Here is a 16,565-nt window from a genome sequence, read left to right as displayed (position 1 = left end):
AATGTGAATCATCAATTGGTCGTTGTTATGATAACCGTTTGTTGACACAATCATACCTTGAGAAAATATTATTAAGATGTGGTAAATATCTAAAAGAGTTGTCTCTCTCAGATGTTTGTGATTCAAGTATCATGCCATTTGTTGCTAATCATTGTAAAAATTTAACAACCTTGGAATGTAAATTTGATGATACATTCTTAAGGTATAATGCTAATCACTTTGTTCAAGCATTTACACAATTGGATAAATTAAAATGCATTAAAATGTTACTGAACCATAAGACAAAAAATGAAACAATGAATCTATTTGAAATAATTAATAGCCTTCCCGAAGAAATTGATGAAATTCATATACCTAATAAACGTTGGTGGAATGGTAAACGAGCAGTTCTTTTCGTAAGTTGTTATTGAATACCAATTATCTGTTTATCACCAGTGACAAACAATATGTACTATCATAACAAATTATATAAATAAATTTTTATTATTTTCAGACTTTAAAAAAATTTAAAAATCTTCAAAAACTGACTTTACATAGCCTCTGTTTAGACGAGCTAATTCTTCAAGAAATAGCAGAAGCAACAACACTTGTTCATCTTAACATTGAACTATATTGTAAACACATAGACTTTCCTCTATTCGATAAACTCGTTAATTTAGAATATATTCAAATAGAGATTCAAAGAGAAGATAGAGAGACGAAAGACCCTACAAAAGTACTCGACACTATTTTTTGTAAATGCAAAAATCTAAAACATCTTGATATTCCATATTACTTTTATGATCTTGCTAAAATTCCTTTGGCAAAATGGAAAAACTTAAGGAATTTAGAATACCTTACTTTATCTTGTCATGAAGTATCACCTGACTTAGCAGATACAATTGTTAAATATTGCAAGAATTTGAAACACTTGTTCATGAACCCTAGATTTCCTGATATAAAGGCAAATGTTGTAGAAAAGTTTACAAAATTGGAAAATCTCGAAAGTTTAGAGATTAATGATAGATCCCTCGGTGAGGAAGCAATAATCGCAATTTCAAACAATTGTAAAAAACTTAAACGTTTAGAACTTGGTGACTGCGCAGTATTAACAGGTATTGATAATGACGCGTCACCTCGCGAACTTTCTTCTCCATCTGTTTTAAATGAGTTATCAAAATTACATTATCTTGAACATCTAAGCTTGAGTGATACAGAAACAATTGAAGATAATACAATTATTACTATTGCTAATAATTGTAAAAACCTAAAATATTTAGATATCTGTAGTCACGATGATCATGATATTACTGAAACAGCTTTCGTTGCTTTAGAAAAGTTGGAAAATTTAGAAATACTAAGAGTAGGTTCTCGTAATATTTCAGACAGCTACATTAGCAGGTTGAAAGGATTAAAAGTATTTTTTTGTGCTTATTCTTGGAATCTTACTGATACTGGTATTATTCAATTAATAAAAAATAACCCAGATCTTGAAGAAATCTGTGCCTTTGGAATAGAAAATTTTACAATTGACTTGGTTGTTGCTGCTGATCAGGCAACTAAAAATCGTACAAATGGTATCATTTTACACATAGAAATAGATGATTTGTCAATAATTGAAGCTTCCAAGTCATTAATTAAATCTCAATGGTTGGTTTTTTGTTAGAGCATAGATTTATCCTTCAAATTAATTAAAATTTATCGTATATCTTTCTCTCTTCTTCATATACGCTTCATATTTTTCCATAATGTATTCTTAAAATGAACACATACACCTAATAATAATAATAATAATATAATAAGAATAAAAATATTCTTTTACAATGTCTTTGACTTGGTAACGTATTTTGTACAAATTATTATTATATTATTATTATTATTATTAGGTAGTATCACGAATTTTTCAACTCTATCGCCTTGATAATATACCTATATAAATATATGATTTCTCTTTTCTTTTTTTTTTTCGATAATAAAGGTTGAAAAAAATAAGCAAAAAAAACATTGAATGTAAGAAATAATAATAATAATTAACAACAATAAAATAATTGAAAAAAAAAAAACAAATTAAATCTATGATTGATTTTGCCTAGTTGTATTGTAAGTGATAATATTATTTTAGAAAATAATTTGAAAAAAAAAAAATGGTAAACTTGAAAAAGTGCATGTAATGCATTGTACTTTTGACTATTTAATTATAAAAATAGGATAATTTTTTTGTTTACAACAACACCATGATGATATATAAAAAAAAAAAAGAAAAAACAATTTTTAAATCAACTTATTTATTTTTGTTATTACAGCAAACTTTATCGATAATTTTATTGAAGCAATACAATTTGAATAATGAAATAATTGTTTTATATAAATATAAAAATATGGATATTTAATTTTAGACTTTTTAGTTTGCTGACATTGATGGGTCTTCTGGTTGTGGAACAATTCTCATGTACTGTTTACCAGATGGTACTGGAATGATCTTCAATTTATCAGCGTATAATTTTTTAGCTTGATTGTCAGTGACTGTTGGTTGAACCATGACTTCATCACCTTTCTGTAAATTAATTTTTATTAATAATATTTTATGTTTTAATTTTTATCTGAATGACAATACCTTCCAATCAACTGGTGTTGCAACTTTGTACTTGTCAGTTAGTTGTAGAGATTTAATGACTCTAATGATCTCACTACGAAGAAAACAATCAAAAAATTATAATAAAATTACAATTAATATGCTTGATTAATATTGTAAGTGAGTAATTATTCAAAAAAAATGGATTATATATGCGATACCTTGATCCTTTCAACATGTCAATCGACTGAATTACATGACAATGCAATTACTTTAACACCAAGTCGTTGAAATTCTGGCATTAATTTTACTGCTCGTGCTAATTCAGTTGTACATACTGGAGTAAAATCATTTGGATGAAAAAATAATATTGCCCATCTGTTTATTGAAGAGTAATAATTATTAATTGATAAATATTTTGTGAGACTTTTTAATACTTACGAATTTCCAATCCATTCGTGAAAATTAATCACTCCAATATTTGTTTGGGCTTCGAAGGTTGGAATTGTTCACCAAGAAGTAGCATGTTAATTGATGTTTATGATTTTAATTAACAATAATTATATTGTGTTTGCTTTGTTGTACTTTGTTTTGCTTTGTTGTGAAAATAACCTGGAGAGTTGGAGACCCTGGGGTTAACACATGGGGTTCAATAAACATTGATCATGGAGGTGTTGATTGTTGAACTCCATGACCATGACATTGATAAACATTTTCCCCTCCACAACACTCTAAATCCGGCGTTGGGACATGTCTTGAGACTAAAATACCGTTATCAAACCATGCTGGTAACGCAGACATCTAGCTGCGATCACATTAATAACGTTTTTGTGGATTTGTTTATTTATTTATTTATTTATTTTTTGACCTGTGTACCAAACATACAAAATTGTCTCATTGAAATTCATCATTAAATTAATACATTTGTTTAAAAATAAAAAAAATCAAAGGATTGAGGTAAATCAAAATTCATAATTTTAACAATAATATTATTACGTACATATACAAAATAAAAATACGTGTTTCAATTGTTGCATGACATTCAATATTATTTGACATTAAATATAATTTTATTGATGTTTATTTTACTGGTAATTACTGGTAAATCATCAATCTTCATTTGATGTAAATTTTGGAACATGTTTTTGTTTATTTTATTATTCTGGTTGTAATACATTTGAATTTAACATTAGTTTTTTAAATAGGTATATATTTGTTAGGATTTACTTGAAATGGGGCCAATAAGAACATGTGTTGCAAAAAACCAACAAATTTCTGATGGCGGTGACAAGAATAAAAAAAAAGTTGTCATCAATTCACTGGATCATGACTCGTTAGCAAAAATCTTTATGCTGTTGCCAATACCAGAAAGGATAGACGTGGAAGAAGGTATACAATAGTATTATCAAAATAAAGTTTCTTTTTTGTTGATAAAATATTAATGTTTCTATATTATTAATTTTTAAATTTGATACGTTTTATTGTAGTTTGTACCAAATGGAAAGAAGCATGTCAACTAGCTTGGTATGACATTAAAGAATACAAATGTGAAACATCAATTGGACGTTGTTATGATAACCGTTTGTTGACACAATCATACCTTGAGAAAATATTATTAAGATGTGGTAAATATCTAAAAGAATTGTCACTCTCAGATGTTTGTGATTTAAGTATCATGCCATTTATTGGTGATCATTGTAAAAATTTAACAACCTTAGAATGTAAATTTGATGATAATATCTTAATTGATAATGCTGACCACTTTGTTCAAGCATTTACACAATTGGATAAATTAAAATGCATTAAAATGTTACTGAACCATACGACAACAAAAAAAGCAGTTAATCTATTTGAAATAATTAATAGTCTTCCAAAAGAAATTAATGAAATTCATATGGTTAATGAATGTCGGTGGCACGATAAACATTCTTCAGCAGTTCTTTTCGTAAGTTATTATTGAATACCAACTAGTTGTTTGTCACCAGTGCGAACAATACTATCAATCAAATAAATAAAAATTATTTAAATAAATTTCTATTATTTTCAGACTTTAAATAAATTTAAAAATCTTCAAAAACTGACTTTAATTGACTTCTGCGTAGACGAGCTAATTCTTCAAGAAATAGCAGAAGCAACAACACTTGTTCATCTTCACATTGAATTATATGATAAACACATAGAGTTTCCTCTATTCGATCAACTCGTTAATTTGGAATATATTCATATAGAGATTCAAAGAGCAGGTAAAGAGATAAAAGACTCTACAAAAGTTCTCAACTCTATTTTTTGTAAATGTAAAAATCTAAAACATCTTCATATTCCAAATCACTTTTATGATCTTGCTGAAATTTCTTTGGAAAAATGGGAAAACTTTAAAAATTTAGAATATCTTACTTTATCTTGTTATGAAATGTTACCTGACTTAGCAGATACAATTGTTAAATATTGCAAAAACATCAAACACTTGTACATAAAACCTATATGCGATATTATAGAGGCAAATGTAAAAAAGTTAACAAAATTGGAAAATCTTGAAAGTTTAGTGATGGATGGGGAATGCCTCAATGAGGAATCAATAATTTCAATTTCAAACAATTGTAAAAAACTTAAACGGTTAGAACTTGATAATTGCTATATAGTACCATCTATTGATGGTGACGAACTTTGTTCTCCATCTGTTTTAAATGAGTTATCAAAATTACAATATCTTGAACATCTAAGCTTGAATTGTGTAGATGATATTGATGATAATACAATTATTGCTATTGCTAATAATTGTAAAAACCTTAAATATTTAGATATCTGTTGTACCTATAATGTTATTACTGAAACAGCTTTCGTTGCTTTAACAAAGTTGGAAAATTTAGAAATACTAAGAGTAGCTTTTCGTGACATTTCAGACGACCTCATTATCAGGTTGAAAGGATTGAAAGAATTATTTTGTGGTTGTTCTGAGAATCTTACTAATTCTGGTATTATTCAATTCATAAAAAATAACCCAGATCTTAAAGAAATCTATGCCTTTGGAATAGAAAATTTTACAATTGATATGGTTATTGCTGCTGATCAGGCAACTAAAAATCGTACAAATGGTATCATTTTACACATAAAAGAGCTTTTTTCTCCGTCATTGATAAAAGCCTCCAAGTCAATAATTACATCTCAATGGTTGGTTGTTACTGATTAGAGCATAGATCTATCCAGATCTATCCTTTAAATTAATTTAAATTTATCGTATATCTTTCTTTATTATTCATACGCTTAATATTCTTCCGCAATGTATTCTCAAAATAAACAAATACAAAATACGTTACCAAGTCAAAGACATTGTAAAAGAATATTATTATTATTATTACTATAACTTGTTTTCTATATTACTTTAAATCATAAAAATTAAAATGCCATTGTTAATATTTTTGTAAAACAAGGTTCAATAATAAAAATACTTTCTTGAATAATTTTTTATATTAAACATTTTTTGTGTGTGGACATGTTATCAACGCATTCAAACGTGTGCAAGTCAGTTAAATAATAAAAATTAGAAACAATAACTTTTTTTTGTAAGAGTAAAATTTTTATACTTCAATATAAATTATGTGTAGTAAAATTATGAGTTTTACACTACTTTCGTAACACTATTTGTATTATATGTCAGAGAAAAACTGAAAATTAATAGAGAAACATGGAATCAAGGAAGTAAGCAATGATATAATATTTTTCAAAAAATGTGTACTTTATTTTTTGTAGACATTTAATTAATACAAAAATTGAAATTATTTAGAGAAAAAGAATCAGACAATTCAAGTTTTTCCAGTATAAATGTATTTTTTTTTTTTTTTAAATGATTAAACAACAAGATAAATATTATTTCGAAATAATTTATATAACACTGTATTTATACTTAATTATTTTACCATTTTTTTTATACAAAGCAGGTTTTCTATTAATAGCTTTAGCATGAGCTTTCCAAATAATATCTTGAACATCTTGAAATTGCAAATGACACTTGTCGCTTTCAAGACAAAAATTCATGATAATTTTTTTAGTCAAAAAATGAATATATTTTCTCATAATACTAATAATTTTATTATAAATAATATCCTCAATTTCAAACATATTTACCAATAAAATAGCACATTTATCAGCAGCACTTTTTGATATTTTTTAACTTAGTATTTTTCAATTGTACTTAAATTATTTATTTATAACTTAAACTCAATTGATTTATTTTTAAGCATTTGTATATTTTTTAAGTCTTTTATTAAAACGCATTTGCAAGAAGTGTTTTATCTGGTTCCACGACATCTGATGTTACCATATATTGAATTGGTTTTATCAAAAACTCAGTAATTATTTGTATTATGCCAATATTAAATTTATATCCAAGATAAGAAAATTCTTTATTACAATATGGTTGTAAATTTGTAAATGTTTTACTTTTTGAAAATTTGCACTTATAATTGTTAATTCCTTTTTTAATAATATTTAAAAAATCTTGAGCAATTTCTTCATCATGTGTTATGTATAAAAAATCATCAAAATATCTAAATAAATTACCTTCTTTTTTACATTTTAAAAATGTTTCTTTTACCATTGTACTGTAATATATTTCTGAAAAACTTGATGAAGGATTTAAACCCTGTGCAACACCTTCTTTTAATATATAATTTTTATCAAAATATTCTATTTTGCTTCTATCAATTATATATTCATTTTCATTTTTTTTAACTAACATTCCATATGTTTTTAATATCAAATTACTGGGTGATGATTCCGTTAAACGCATGACAACTTGTGCATATATATTACAATAAACGAAATAATGAATAAATAAAAAAAAAAAACAATTACAATGTTGAAAACGAAAATAGAATAAATAAAATAAATAAAAAAAAAGACATTAAATATATTGATGATTTTGCCTAGTTGTATTGTAAGTAATAATATTATTTTAGAAAATAATTTGAAAAAAAAAAAAAATGGTAAACTTGGAAAAGTGTTTATAATTATATGATTTCTCTTTTCTTTTTTTTTTTCGATAATAAAATCAGGTAGAAAAAAAAAAGCAAAAAAAACATTGAATGCAAGAAATAATAATAATAATTAACAACAATAAAAAAATTGAAAAAAAAAAATTAAATCTATGATTGATTCTGCCTAGTTGTATTGTAAGTGATAATATTATTTTTAGAAAATAATTTAAAAAAAAAAAAATGGTAAACTTGGAAAAGTGTATGTAATGTATTGTACTTTTGACTATTTAATTATAAAAATAGGATAATTTTTTTGTTTACAACAACACCATGATATATAAAAAAAGAAAAACAATTTTTAAATCAACTTATTAATTTTTGTTATTACAGCAAATTTTATTGATAATTTCATAGAAGCAATTGGAATTCTGGAATTATTGTTTATATAAATATAAAAATATGTATATTAAATTTAAGACTTTTTAGTTTCAGTTAGCAATTACTTTAACACCAAGTCGTCGAAATTCTTGCATTAATTTTACTGCTCGTGCTAATTCAGTTGTACATACTGGAGTAAAATCATTTGGATGAGAAAATAATAATGCCCATCTCTTTATTGAAATATAAACAAATTAAATAATTTATAATTTATAAATAATTTGGGAGGTTTATATTATTTACGAATTTCGAATTCAGTCGTGAAAATTAATCCACTCCAATATTTGTTGGGGCTTCAAAGTTTGGGAATTGTTCACCAAGAAGTACCATGTTGATTGATGTTTATGATTTTGATTAACACAACAATTAGATGGTGTTTGCTTTGTTGTGAAAATAACCTGGAGATCCTGGGGTTAACGCATGGAGTTTCAATAAACATTTAAAAATATTGTTAAAATATTTGTAAACATTCGCTCCTCCACAAGACTTTGAAACCGGCGTTAGACATGCTTTAAACTAAAATACCGTTATCAAACCAGGCTGGTAATGCAGACATCTAGCTGCGATCACATTAATAACATTGGGACGTGGGTTTGTTTATTGTTTATTTATTTATTTTTGTTTTTTATGACTTGTGTACCAAACTACCGAACGTACAAAATTGTCTAATTGAAATTCATCAGTAAATTTATACATTTATTTAAAAATAAAAAAAATCAAAGGATCAATTGAGGTAAATCAAAACTTTTAATTTTAACAATTAACTACATTTATAAAATAAATACGTGTTTCAATTGCTGTATGACATTTGATATTATTTGACGTAAATTTAATTGAATTTTATTGATGTTAATTTTACTGGTAAATCATCAATCTTTATTTGATCTACATTTTGAAACATGTTTTTGTTTATTTTATTATTCTGGTTGTAATATACATTTAAATTTATCATTAGTTTTTTAGAATTTACTTAAAATGAGGCCAAAAAGAAGATGTGCTACGAAAAACCAACAAATCTCTGATAATAGTGACAAGAATAATAAAAAAGTTGTCATCAATTCACTGGATCATGACTCGTTAGCAAAAATCATCATGTTGTTGCCAATACCAGAAAGAATAGAAATGGAAAAAGGTAAATATTATTATCAAAATAAAGTCCTTTTTTGTTATTAAAATATCAATGTTTGTATTTTTAATTTTTAAATTTAATATGTTTTATTCTAGTTTGTACCAAATGGAAAGAGGCATGTCAACTAGCTTGGTATAACATTAAAGAATACAAATGTGAATCATCAATTGGACGTTGTTATGATAACCGTTTGTTGACACAATCATACCTTGAGAAAATATTATTAAGATGTGGTAAATATCTTAAAAAATTGTCTCTCTCAGATATTTTCGATTCAAGGATCATGCCGGTTATTGGTGATCATTGTAAAAATTTAACAAGTCTTGAATGTAAATTTGATGATAATATCTTAATTGATAATACTGAACACTTTGTTCAAGCATTTACACACTTGGATAAATTAAAATGCATTAAAATGTTACTAAAAAATATGACAAGAAATAAAACAATTAATGTATTTGAAATAATTAATAGTCTTCCAGAAGAAATTAATGAAATTCATATACTTAATAAATATTGGTCGTGGGATAAACCAGCAGTTCTCTTGGTAAGTTGTTATTGAATACCAACTAGTTGTTTATTTCCAGTGACAAACAATACTATCTATCAAATAAATACAAATTATATAAATAAATTTCTATTATTTTCAGACTTTGAAAAAATTTAAAAATATTAAAAAACTGACTTTACATAGCCTTTGTTTAGACGAGCTAATTCTTCAAGAAATAGCAGAAGCAACAACACTTGTTCATCTTAACATTGAATTCTATGATACACACATAGAGTTTCCTCTATTCGATAAACTCGTTAATTTGGAATATATACAAATAAAGATTAAAGAAAAAAATGATGACAAGAAAGACTCTACAAAAGTACTCAACACTATTTTTTGTAAATGCAAAAATCTAAAACATCTTGATATTCCAAATGACTTTTATGATCTTGCTAAAATTCCTTTGGCAGAATGGAAAAACTTTAAAAATTTAGAATATCTTCGTTTATCTTGTTATGAAATATTACCTGACTTGGCAGATACAATTGTTAAATATTGCAAGAATTTGAAACACTTGTTCATGAACCCTATATGCCTTGATATAAAGGCAAATGTTGTAAAAAAGTTAACAAAATTGGAAAATCTTGAAAGTTTAGAGATCAATAATAGATACCTCAGAGAGGAAGCAATAATCGCAATTTCAAACAATTGTAAAAAACTTAAACGTTTAGAACTTGATGATTGCACTCTATTATCAACAGGTATTGATGGTGACGAACTTTCTTCTCCATCTGTTTTAAATGAGTTATCAAAATTACAATTTCTTGAACATTTAAGCTTGGATTATACAGATATTATTGATGATAATACAATTATTGCTATTGCTAATAATTGTAAAAACCTAAAATATTTAGATATCTGTGGTAACAATGATGATATTAGTGAAACAGCTCTCGTTACTTTAACAAAGTTGGAAAATTTAGAAATACTAAGAGTAAACTGTCGTTATACTTCCGACAGCTTCATTATCAGGTTAAAAGGATTAAAAGAATTTTATTGTGGTTATTGTTGTAATCTTACTGATACTGGTATTATTGAATTTATAAAAAATAACCCAGATCTTCAAAAAATCTATGTCTTTGGAATAGATAATATTACAACTGACTTGGTTATTGGTGCTGATCAGGCAACTAAAAATCGTACAAATGGTATAATTTTACACATAGAAATAGAAGATTTGTCAATAATTGAAGCTTCTAAGTCATTAATTACATCTCAATGGTTGGTTGTTGGAACATAGATTTATCCTTCAAATTAATTTAAATTTATCGTATATCTATCTCTCTTATTCATACGCTTAATAATTTTCCATAACGTATTCCTAAAAACATATACAAAATACGTTACCAAGTCAAAGACATTGTAAAGGAAGATTATTATTATTATTATTATTATAACTTGTTTTCTATTTTACTTAAAATCATAAAAACTTAAACGTCATTGTTAATATTTTTGTAAAACAAAGTTCAATAATAAAAATACTTTCTTAAATAATTTTTTGTATTAAACATTTTTTGTGTGTGGACATGTTATCAATGCATTTAAACGTGGACAAGTCAGTTAAATAATAAAAATTAGAAACAAAAACTTTTTTTGTATGAGTACAATTTTTATACTTCAATATAAATTATGTGTAGTAAAATTATGAGTTATTTACACTATTTTCGTAACACTATTTTTATAATTTCGGAGAAAAAGATAAAATTAATAGAGAAACATGAAATCAAAGAAGTAAGCAATACATATAATATTTTTCAAAAAATGTGTACTTTATTTTTCGTAGACATTTAATTAATACAAAAAAACGAAATTATTTAGGGAAAAAGAATCAAACAATTCAAGTTTTTTCAGTTTAAATGTATTTTTTTTTTTTTTTAAATGATTAAACAACAAGATAAATATTATTTCGAAAATATTGTACTGTAATATATTTCTGAAAAAATTGATGAAGTATTTATACCCTGTGCAACACCTTCTTTTAATATATAATTTTTTTCATCAATAACAACATACTGATTCAAAATATATGAAACAATTTTTTCTTGTAATTCTTTAAATGTTATTTGTCGATCATTACCAGTAACACAACACAAACGATTAGCTGCTAATGGTAAGTCCAAATTATCAAAATATTGACGACTTCTATAAATTATATATTCATTTTTATTTTTTTTAACCAACATTCCATATGTTTTTAATCTCAAATTACTGGGTAATGATTCCGTTAACTCCATGATAACTTGTAGTAATTTATTCTGATCAATTGATGGAAATGCAAAAAAAAAAACAATATGTACATATATTACAATAAACCAAATAATGAATAAAAAAAAAAAAACAATTACAATGTTAAAAACGAAAATAAAATAAATCAAAAAAAAAAATTAAATATATTGATGATTTGTCTAGTTGTATTGTAAGTGATAATATTATTTTAAGAAAATAATTTAAAAAAAAAAAAAATGGTAAACTTGGAAAAGTGTATGTAATGCATTGTACTTTTGACTATTTAATTATAAAAATAGGATAATTTTTTTGTTTACAACAACACCATGATATATAAAAAAAAAAAAAGAAAAACAATTTTCTAATCAACTTATTAATTTTTGTTATCACAGCAAATTTTATTGATAATTTCATAGAAGCAATTGGAATTCTAGAATTATTGTTTATATAAATATAAAAATATGTATATTAAATTTTAGACTTTTTAGTTTTAGTTAGCAATTACTTTAACACCAAGTCGTTGAAATTCTGGCATTAATTTTACTGCTCGTGCTAATTCAGTTGTACATACTGGAGTAAAATCATTTGGATAAGAAAATAATATTGCCCATCTATTTATTAAAGAATAAACAAATTAAATAATTAATCATTGATAAATATTTTGTGAGACTTTTGATTACTAACGAATCCATTCGTGAAAATTAATCATTCCAATGTTTGTTTGGGAATTGTTCACCAAGGAGTACCATGTTGATTGATGTTTATGATTTTGATTAACACAACAATTAGATGGTGTTTGCTTTGTTGTACTTTTTTGTGCTTTGTTGTGAAAATAACCTGGAGATCCTGGGGTTAACACATGGAGTTTAATAAACATTGATAAACATTCTCCCCTCCACAACACTCTAAAACCGGCGTTAGACATGACTTAAGACTAAAATACCGCTATCAACGCTGGTAATTCAGACATCTAGCTGCGATCACATTAATAACGTGTTGTGGATTTGTTTGTTTATTTATTTCAATTTATTTATTTTTTTGACATGTGTACCAAACGTACAAAATTGTCTAATTGAAGTTCATCAATAAATTAATACGATTATTTAAAATTAAAAAAAATCAAAGGAACAATTGAGGTAAATCAAAATTTATAATTTTAACAATTAAGTACATTTATAAAATAAATACGTGTTTCAATTGTTGCATGACATTCAATATTATTTGACATTAAATATAATTTTATTGATGTTAATTTTACTGGTGATTAGTGGTGAATCATCAATTTTTATTTGATCTACATTTTAAAACATGTTTTTGTTTATTTTATTATTCTGATTGTAATATACCTACATGTAAATTTATCATTAATTTTTTAAATATATATTTTTCAGAATTTACTTAAAATGAGACCAAAAAGAACATGTGTTGAAAAAGACCAACAAATCTCTGATGATGGTGACAAGAATAAAAACAAAGTTGTCATCAATTCACTGGTTCATGACTCGTTAGCAAAAATCATCATGTTGTTGCCAATACCAGAACGGATAGACATGGAAGAAGGTAACTATATTATTATAAAAATAAAGATTCTTTGTTGTTAATGAAATATCAATGTTTCTACTATTTATTTTAAATCTTATACGTTTTATTCTAGTTTGTACCAAATGGAAAGATGCATCCCAACTAGCTTGGTATGACATTAAAGAATACAAATGTGAATCATCAATTGGACGTTGTTATGATAACTGTTTGTTGACACAATCATACCTCGAGAAAATATTATCAAGATGTGGTAAATATCTAAAAAAATTGTCTCTCTCAGATATTTTCGACTCAAGGATCATGCCATTTGTTGGTGATCACTGTAAAAATTTAACAACCTTAAAATGTAAATTTGATGATACATTCTTAAGGTATAATGCTGATCACTTTGTTCAAGCATTTACACAATTGGATAAATTAAAATGCATTGAAATGTTACTAAACCATACGACAAAAAATGAAACATTGAATCTATTTGAAATAATTAATAGTCTTCCCGAAGAAATTGATGAAATTCATATACCTAATAAACGGTGGTGGAACGGTAAACGAGCAGTTCTTTTCGTAAGTTGTTATTGAATACCATTTATCTGTTTATCACAAGTGACAAACAAATACTATCATAACAAATTATATAAATAAATTTTTATTATTTTCAGACTTTGAAAAAATTTAAAAATCTTCAAAAACTGACTTTACATAGCCTCTGTTTAGACGAGCTAATTCTTCAAGAAATAGCAGAAACAACAACACTTGTTCATCTTCACATTCAATTGTATGATAAACACATAGAGTTTCCTCTATTCGATAAACTCGTTAATTTGGAATATATTCAAATAGAGATTCAAAGAGAAGATAAAGAGACGAAAGACTCTACAAAAGTACTCGACACTATTTTTTGTAAATGCAAAAATCTAAAACATCTTGATATTCCAAAATACTTTTATGATCTTGCTGAAATTTCTTTGGGAAAATGGGAAAACCTTAAAAATTTAGAATATCTTACTTTATCTTGTAATGAAATATTACCTGACTTAGCAGATACAGTTGTTAAATATTGCAAGAATTTGAAACACTTGTTTATTAACCCTTTATACCCTGATATAGAGGGAAATGTTGTAAAAAAGTTTACAAAATTGGAAAATCTCGAAAGTTTAGAGATTAATGATAAATCCCTCAGTGAGGAAGCAATAATTGCAATTTCAAACAATTGTAAAAAACTCAAACGTTTAGAACTTGATGATTGCACTATATTATCAACTATTGATGGTGGAGAATTTTCTTCTCCATCTGTTTTAAATGAGTTATCAAAATTACAATATCTTGAACATCTAAGCTTGAATGGTACAGAAAGAATTGACGATAATACAATTATTGATATTGCTAATAATTGTAAAAACCTAAAATCATTAGATATCTGTAGTCACGATGATCATGATATTACTGAAACAGCTTTCGTTGCTTTAGAAAAGTTGGAAAATTTAGAAATACTAAGAGTAGCTTATCGTGATATTTCAGACAGCTACATTAGCAGGTTGAAAGGATTAAAAGAATTTTTTTGTACCGGTTGTTGGAATCTTACTGATACTGGTATTATTCAATTATTAAAAAATAACCCAGATCTTGAAGAAATCTGTGCTTATGAAATAGAAAATTTTACAATTGACTTGATTGTTGCTGCTGATCAGGCAACTAAAAATCGTACAAATGGTATTATTTTACACATAGAAATAGAAGATTCGTCAATAATTGAAGCTTCTAAGCCATTAATCACATCTCAATGGTTGGTTGTTACTGGTTAGAGCATAGATTTATCCTTTAAATTAATTTAAATTTATCGTATATCTTTCTCTCTTATTCATGTACGCTTGATATTTTTCCATAATGTATTCTTAAAATAAACACATACAAAATACGTTATCAAGTCAAAGACATTGTAAAAGAATATCTTTATTATTATTATTGTTATTATTAGGTAGTATCACGAATTTTTTAACTCTATCGTCTTGATTATATATATAAATATATGATTTCTCTTTTCTTTTTTTTTTCGATAATATAATCAGGTTGAAAAAAATAAGCAAAGAAAACATTGAACGTAAGAAATAATAATTAACAACAATAAAATAATTGAAAAAAAAAAAAAAAAAATTAAATCTATGATTGATTTTGCCTAGGTGTATTGTAAGTGATAATATTATTTTAGAAAATAATTTAAAAAAAAAAAAAAATGGTAAACTTGGGAAAGTGTATGTAATGCATTGTACTTTTAACTATTTAATTATAAAAATTAGGATAATTTTTTTGTTTACAACAACACCATGATGATAGATAAAAAAAAAAAAGAAAAAACAATTTTTAAATCAACTTATCAATTTTTGTTATCACAGCAAATTTTATTGATAATTTTATAGAAGCAATTGGAATTCTGGAATTATTATTTATATAAATATAAAAATATTTATATTAAATTTAAGACTTTTTAGTTTTAGTTAGCAATTACTTTAACACCAAGTTGTTGAAATTCTGGCATTAATTTTACTGCTCGTGCTAATTCAGTTGTACATACTATAGAGTAAAATCATTTGGATGAGAAAATAATATTGCCCATCAATTTATTGAAGAGTAAACAAATTAAATAATTTATAATTTATAAATAATTTGGGAGGTTTTTATTATTTATGAATTTCCAATCCATTCGTGAAAATTAATCATTCCAATGTTTTTTTGGGGTCCTGGGGTTAACACATAGAGTTTAATAAACATTGATATGTAAACATTCGCCCCTCCGCAACACTCTGAAACCGGCGTAAGACATGACTTAAGACTAAAATACCGTTATCAAACCATGCTGGTAATGCAGACAACTAGCTGCGATCACGTTGATAACGTTTTTCCATGTGGGTTTGTTTGTTTATACTTTATTTATTTATTTTTGTTTTTTTATGACTTGTGTAGTTGTGTACTAAACGTATTTACAAAATTGTCTAATTGATATTCATTAATAAATTAATACCTTTATTTAAAAATAAATAAATCAAAGGATCTTTTGAGGTAAATCAAAATTTATAATTTTAACAATTAAGTACATTTAGGTATAAAATGAATACGTGTTTCAATTGTTGTATGACATTTGGAATTATTTGACGTAAA

The 16,565-nt window shown here is 25.4% G+C and overlaps 4 protein-coding genes across 4 annotated transcripts; 3 read left to right on the top strand and 1 right to left on the bottom strand.

Annotated features, from left to right (window-relative positions):
- Window positions 1-98: 98 nt before the first annotated feature.
- LOC122847698 lies at window positions 99-1,705 on the top strand. Its single transcript, XM_044145515.1, has 2 exons — window positions 99-395; window positions 494-1,705. The coding sequence occupies exons 1-2, from the start codon at window positions 132-134 to the stop codon at window positions 1,643-1,645; spliced, it is 1,416 nt and encodes a 471-aa protein (XP_044001450.1). The 5' UTR covers window positions 99-131; the 3' UTR covers window positions 1,646-1,705.
- A 675-nt stretch (window positions 1,706-2,380) lies between these two features.
- LOC122856205 (1-Cys peroxiredoxin-like) lies at window positions 2,381-3,077 on the bottom strand. The gene is given in 5 exon segments (XM_044158233.1): window positions 2,381-2,533; window positions 2,594-2,662; window positions 2,800-2,929; window positions 2,993-3,062; window positions 3,065-3,077. Coding segments are annotated over 5 exon segments (435 nt in total).
- Window positions 3,078-9,605: 6,528 nt separating this feature from the next.
- On the top strand, window positions 9,606-10,929 carry LOC122847710 (SCF E3 ubiquitin ligase complex F-box protein grrA-like). The gene is made up of 2 exons (XM_044145539.1): window positions 9,606-9,638; window positions 9,742-10,929. The coding sequence occupies exon 2, from the start codon at window positions 10,165-10,167 to the stop codon at window positions 10,882-10,884; it is 720 nt and encodes a 239-aa protein (XP_044001474.1). The 5' UTR covers window positions 9,606-9,638; window positions 9,742-10,164; the 3' UTR covers window positions 10,885-10,929.
- Window positions 10,930-12,852: 1,923 nt separating this feature from the next.
- On the top strand, window positions 12,853-15,568 carry LOC122847695. The gene is made up of 4 exons (XM_044145514.1): window positions 12,853-13,006; window positions 13,262-13,430; window positions 13,525-13,976; window positions 14,072-15,568. The coding sequence occupies exons 2-4, from the start codon at window positions 13,274-13,276 to the stop codon at window positions 15,212-15,214; spliced, it is 1,752 nt and encodes a 583-aa protein (XP_044001449.1). The 5' UTR covers window positions 12,853-13,006; window positions 13,262-13,273; the 3' UTR covers window positions 15,215-15,568.
- Window positions 15,569-16,565: the final 997 nt, after the last annotated feature.

Source organism: Aphidius gifuensis, linkage group LG1 (assembly GCF_014905175.1).
Source record: "Aphidius gifuensis isolate YNYX2018 linkage group LG1, ASM1490517v1, whole genome shotgun sequence".
In the NCBI taxonomy this organism is placed as follows: domain Eukaryota; kingdom Metazoa; phylum Arthropoda; class Insecta; order Hymenoptera; family Braconidae; genus Aphidius; species Aphidius gifuensis.
The sequence above is the reverse complement of the archived record's forward strand: the minus strand, read 5'-3'. Positions and strand labels throughout refer to the sequence as shown.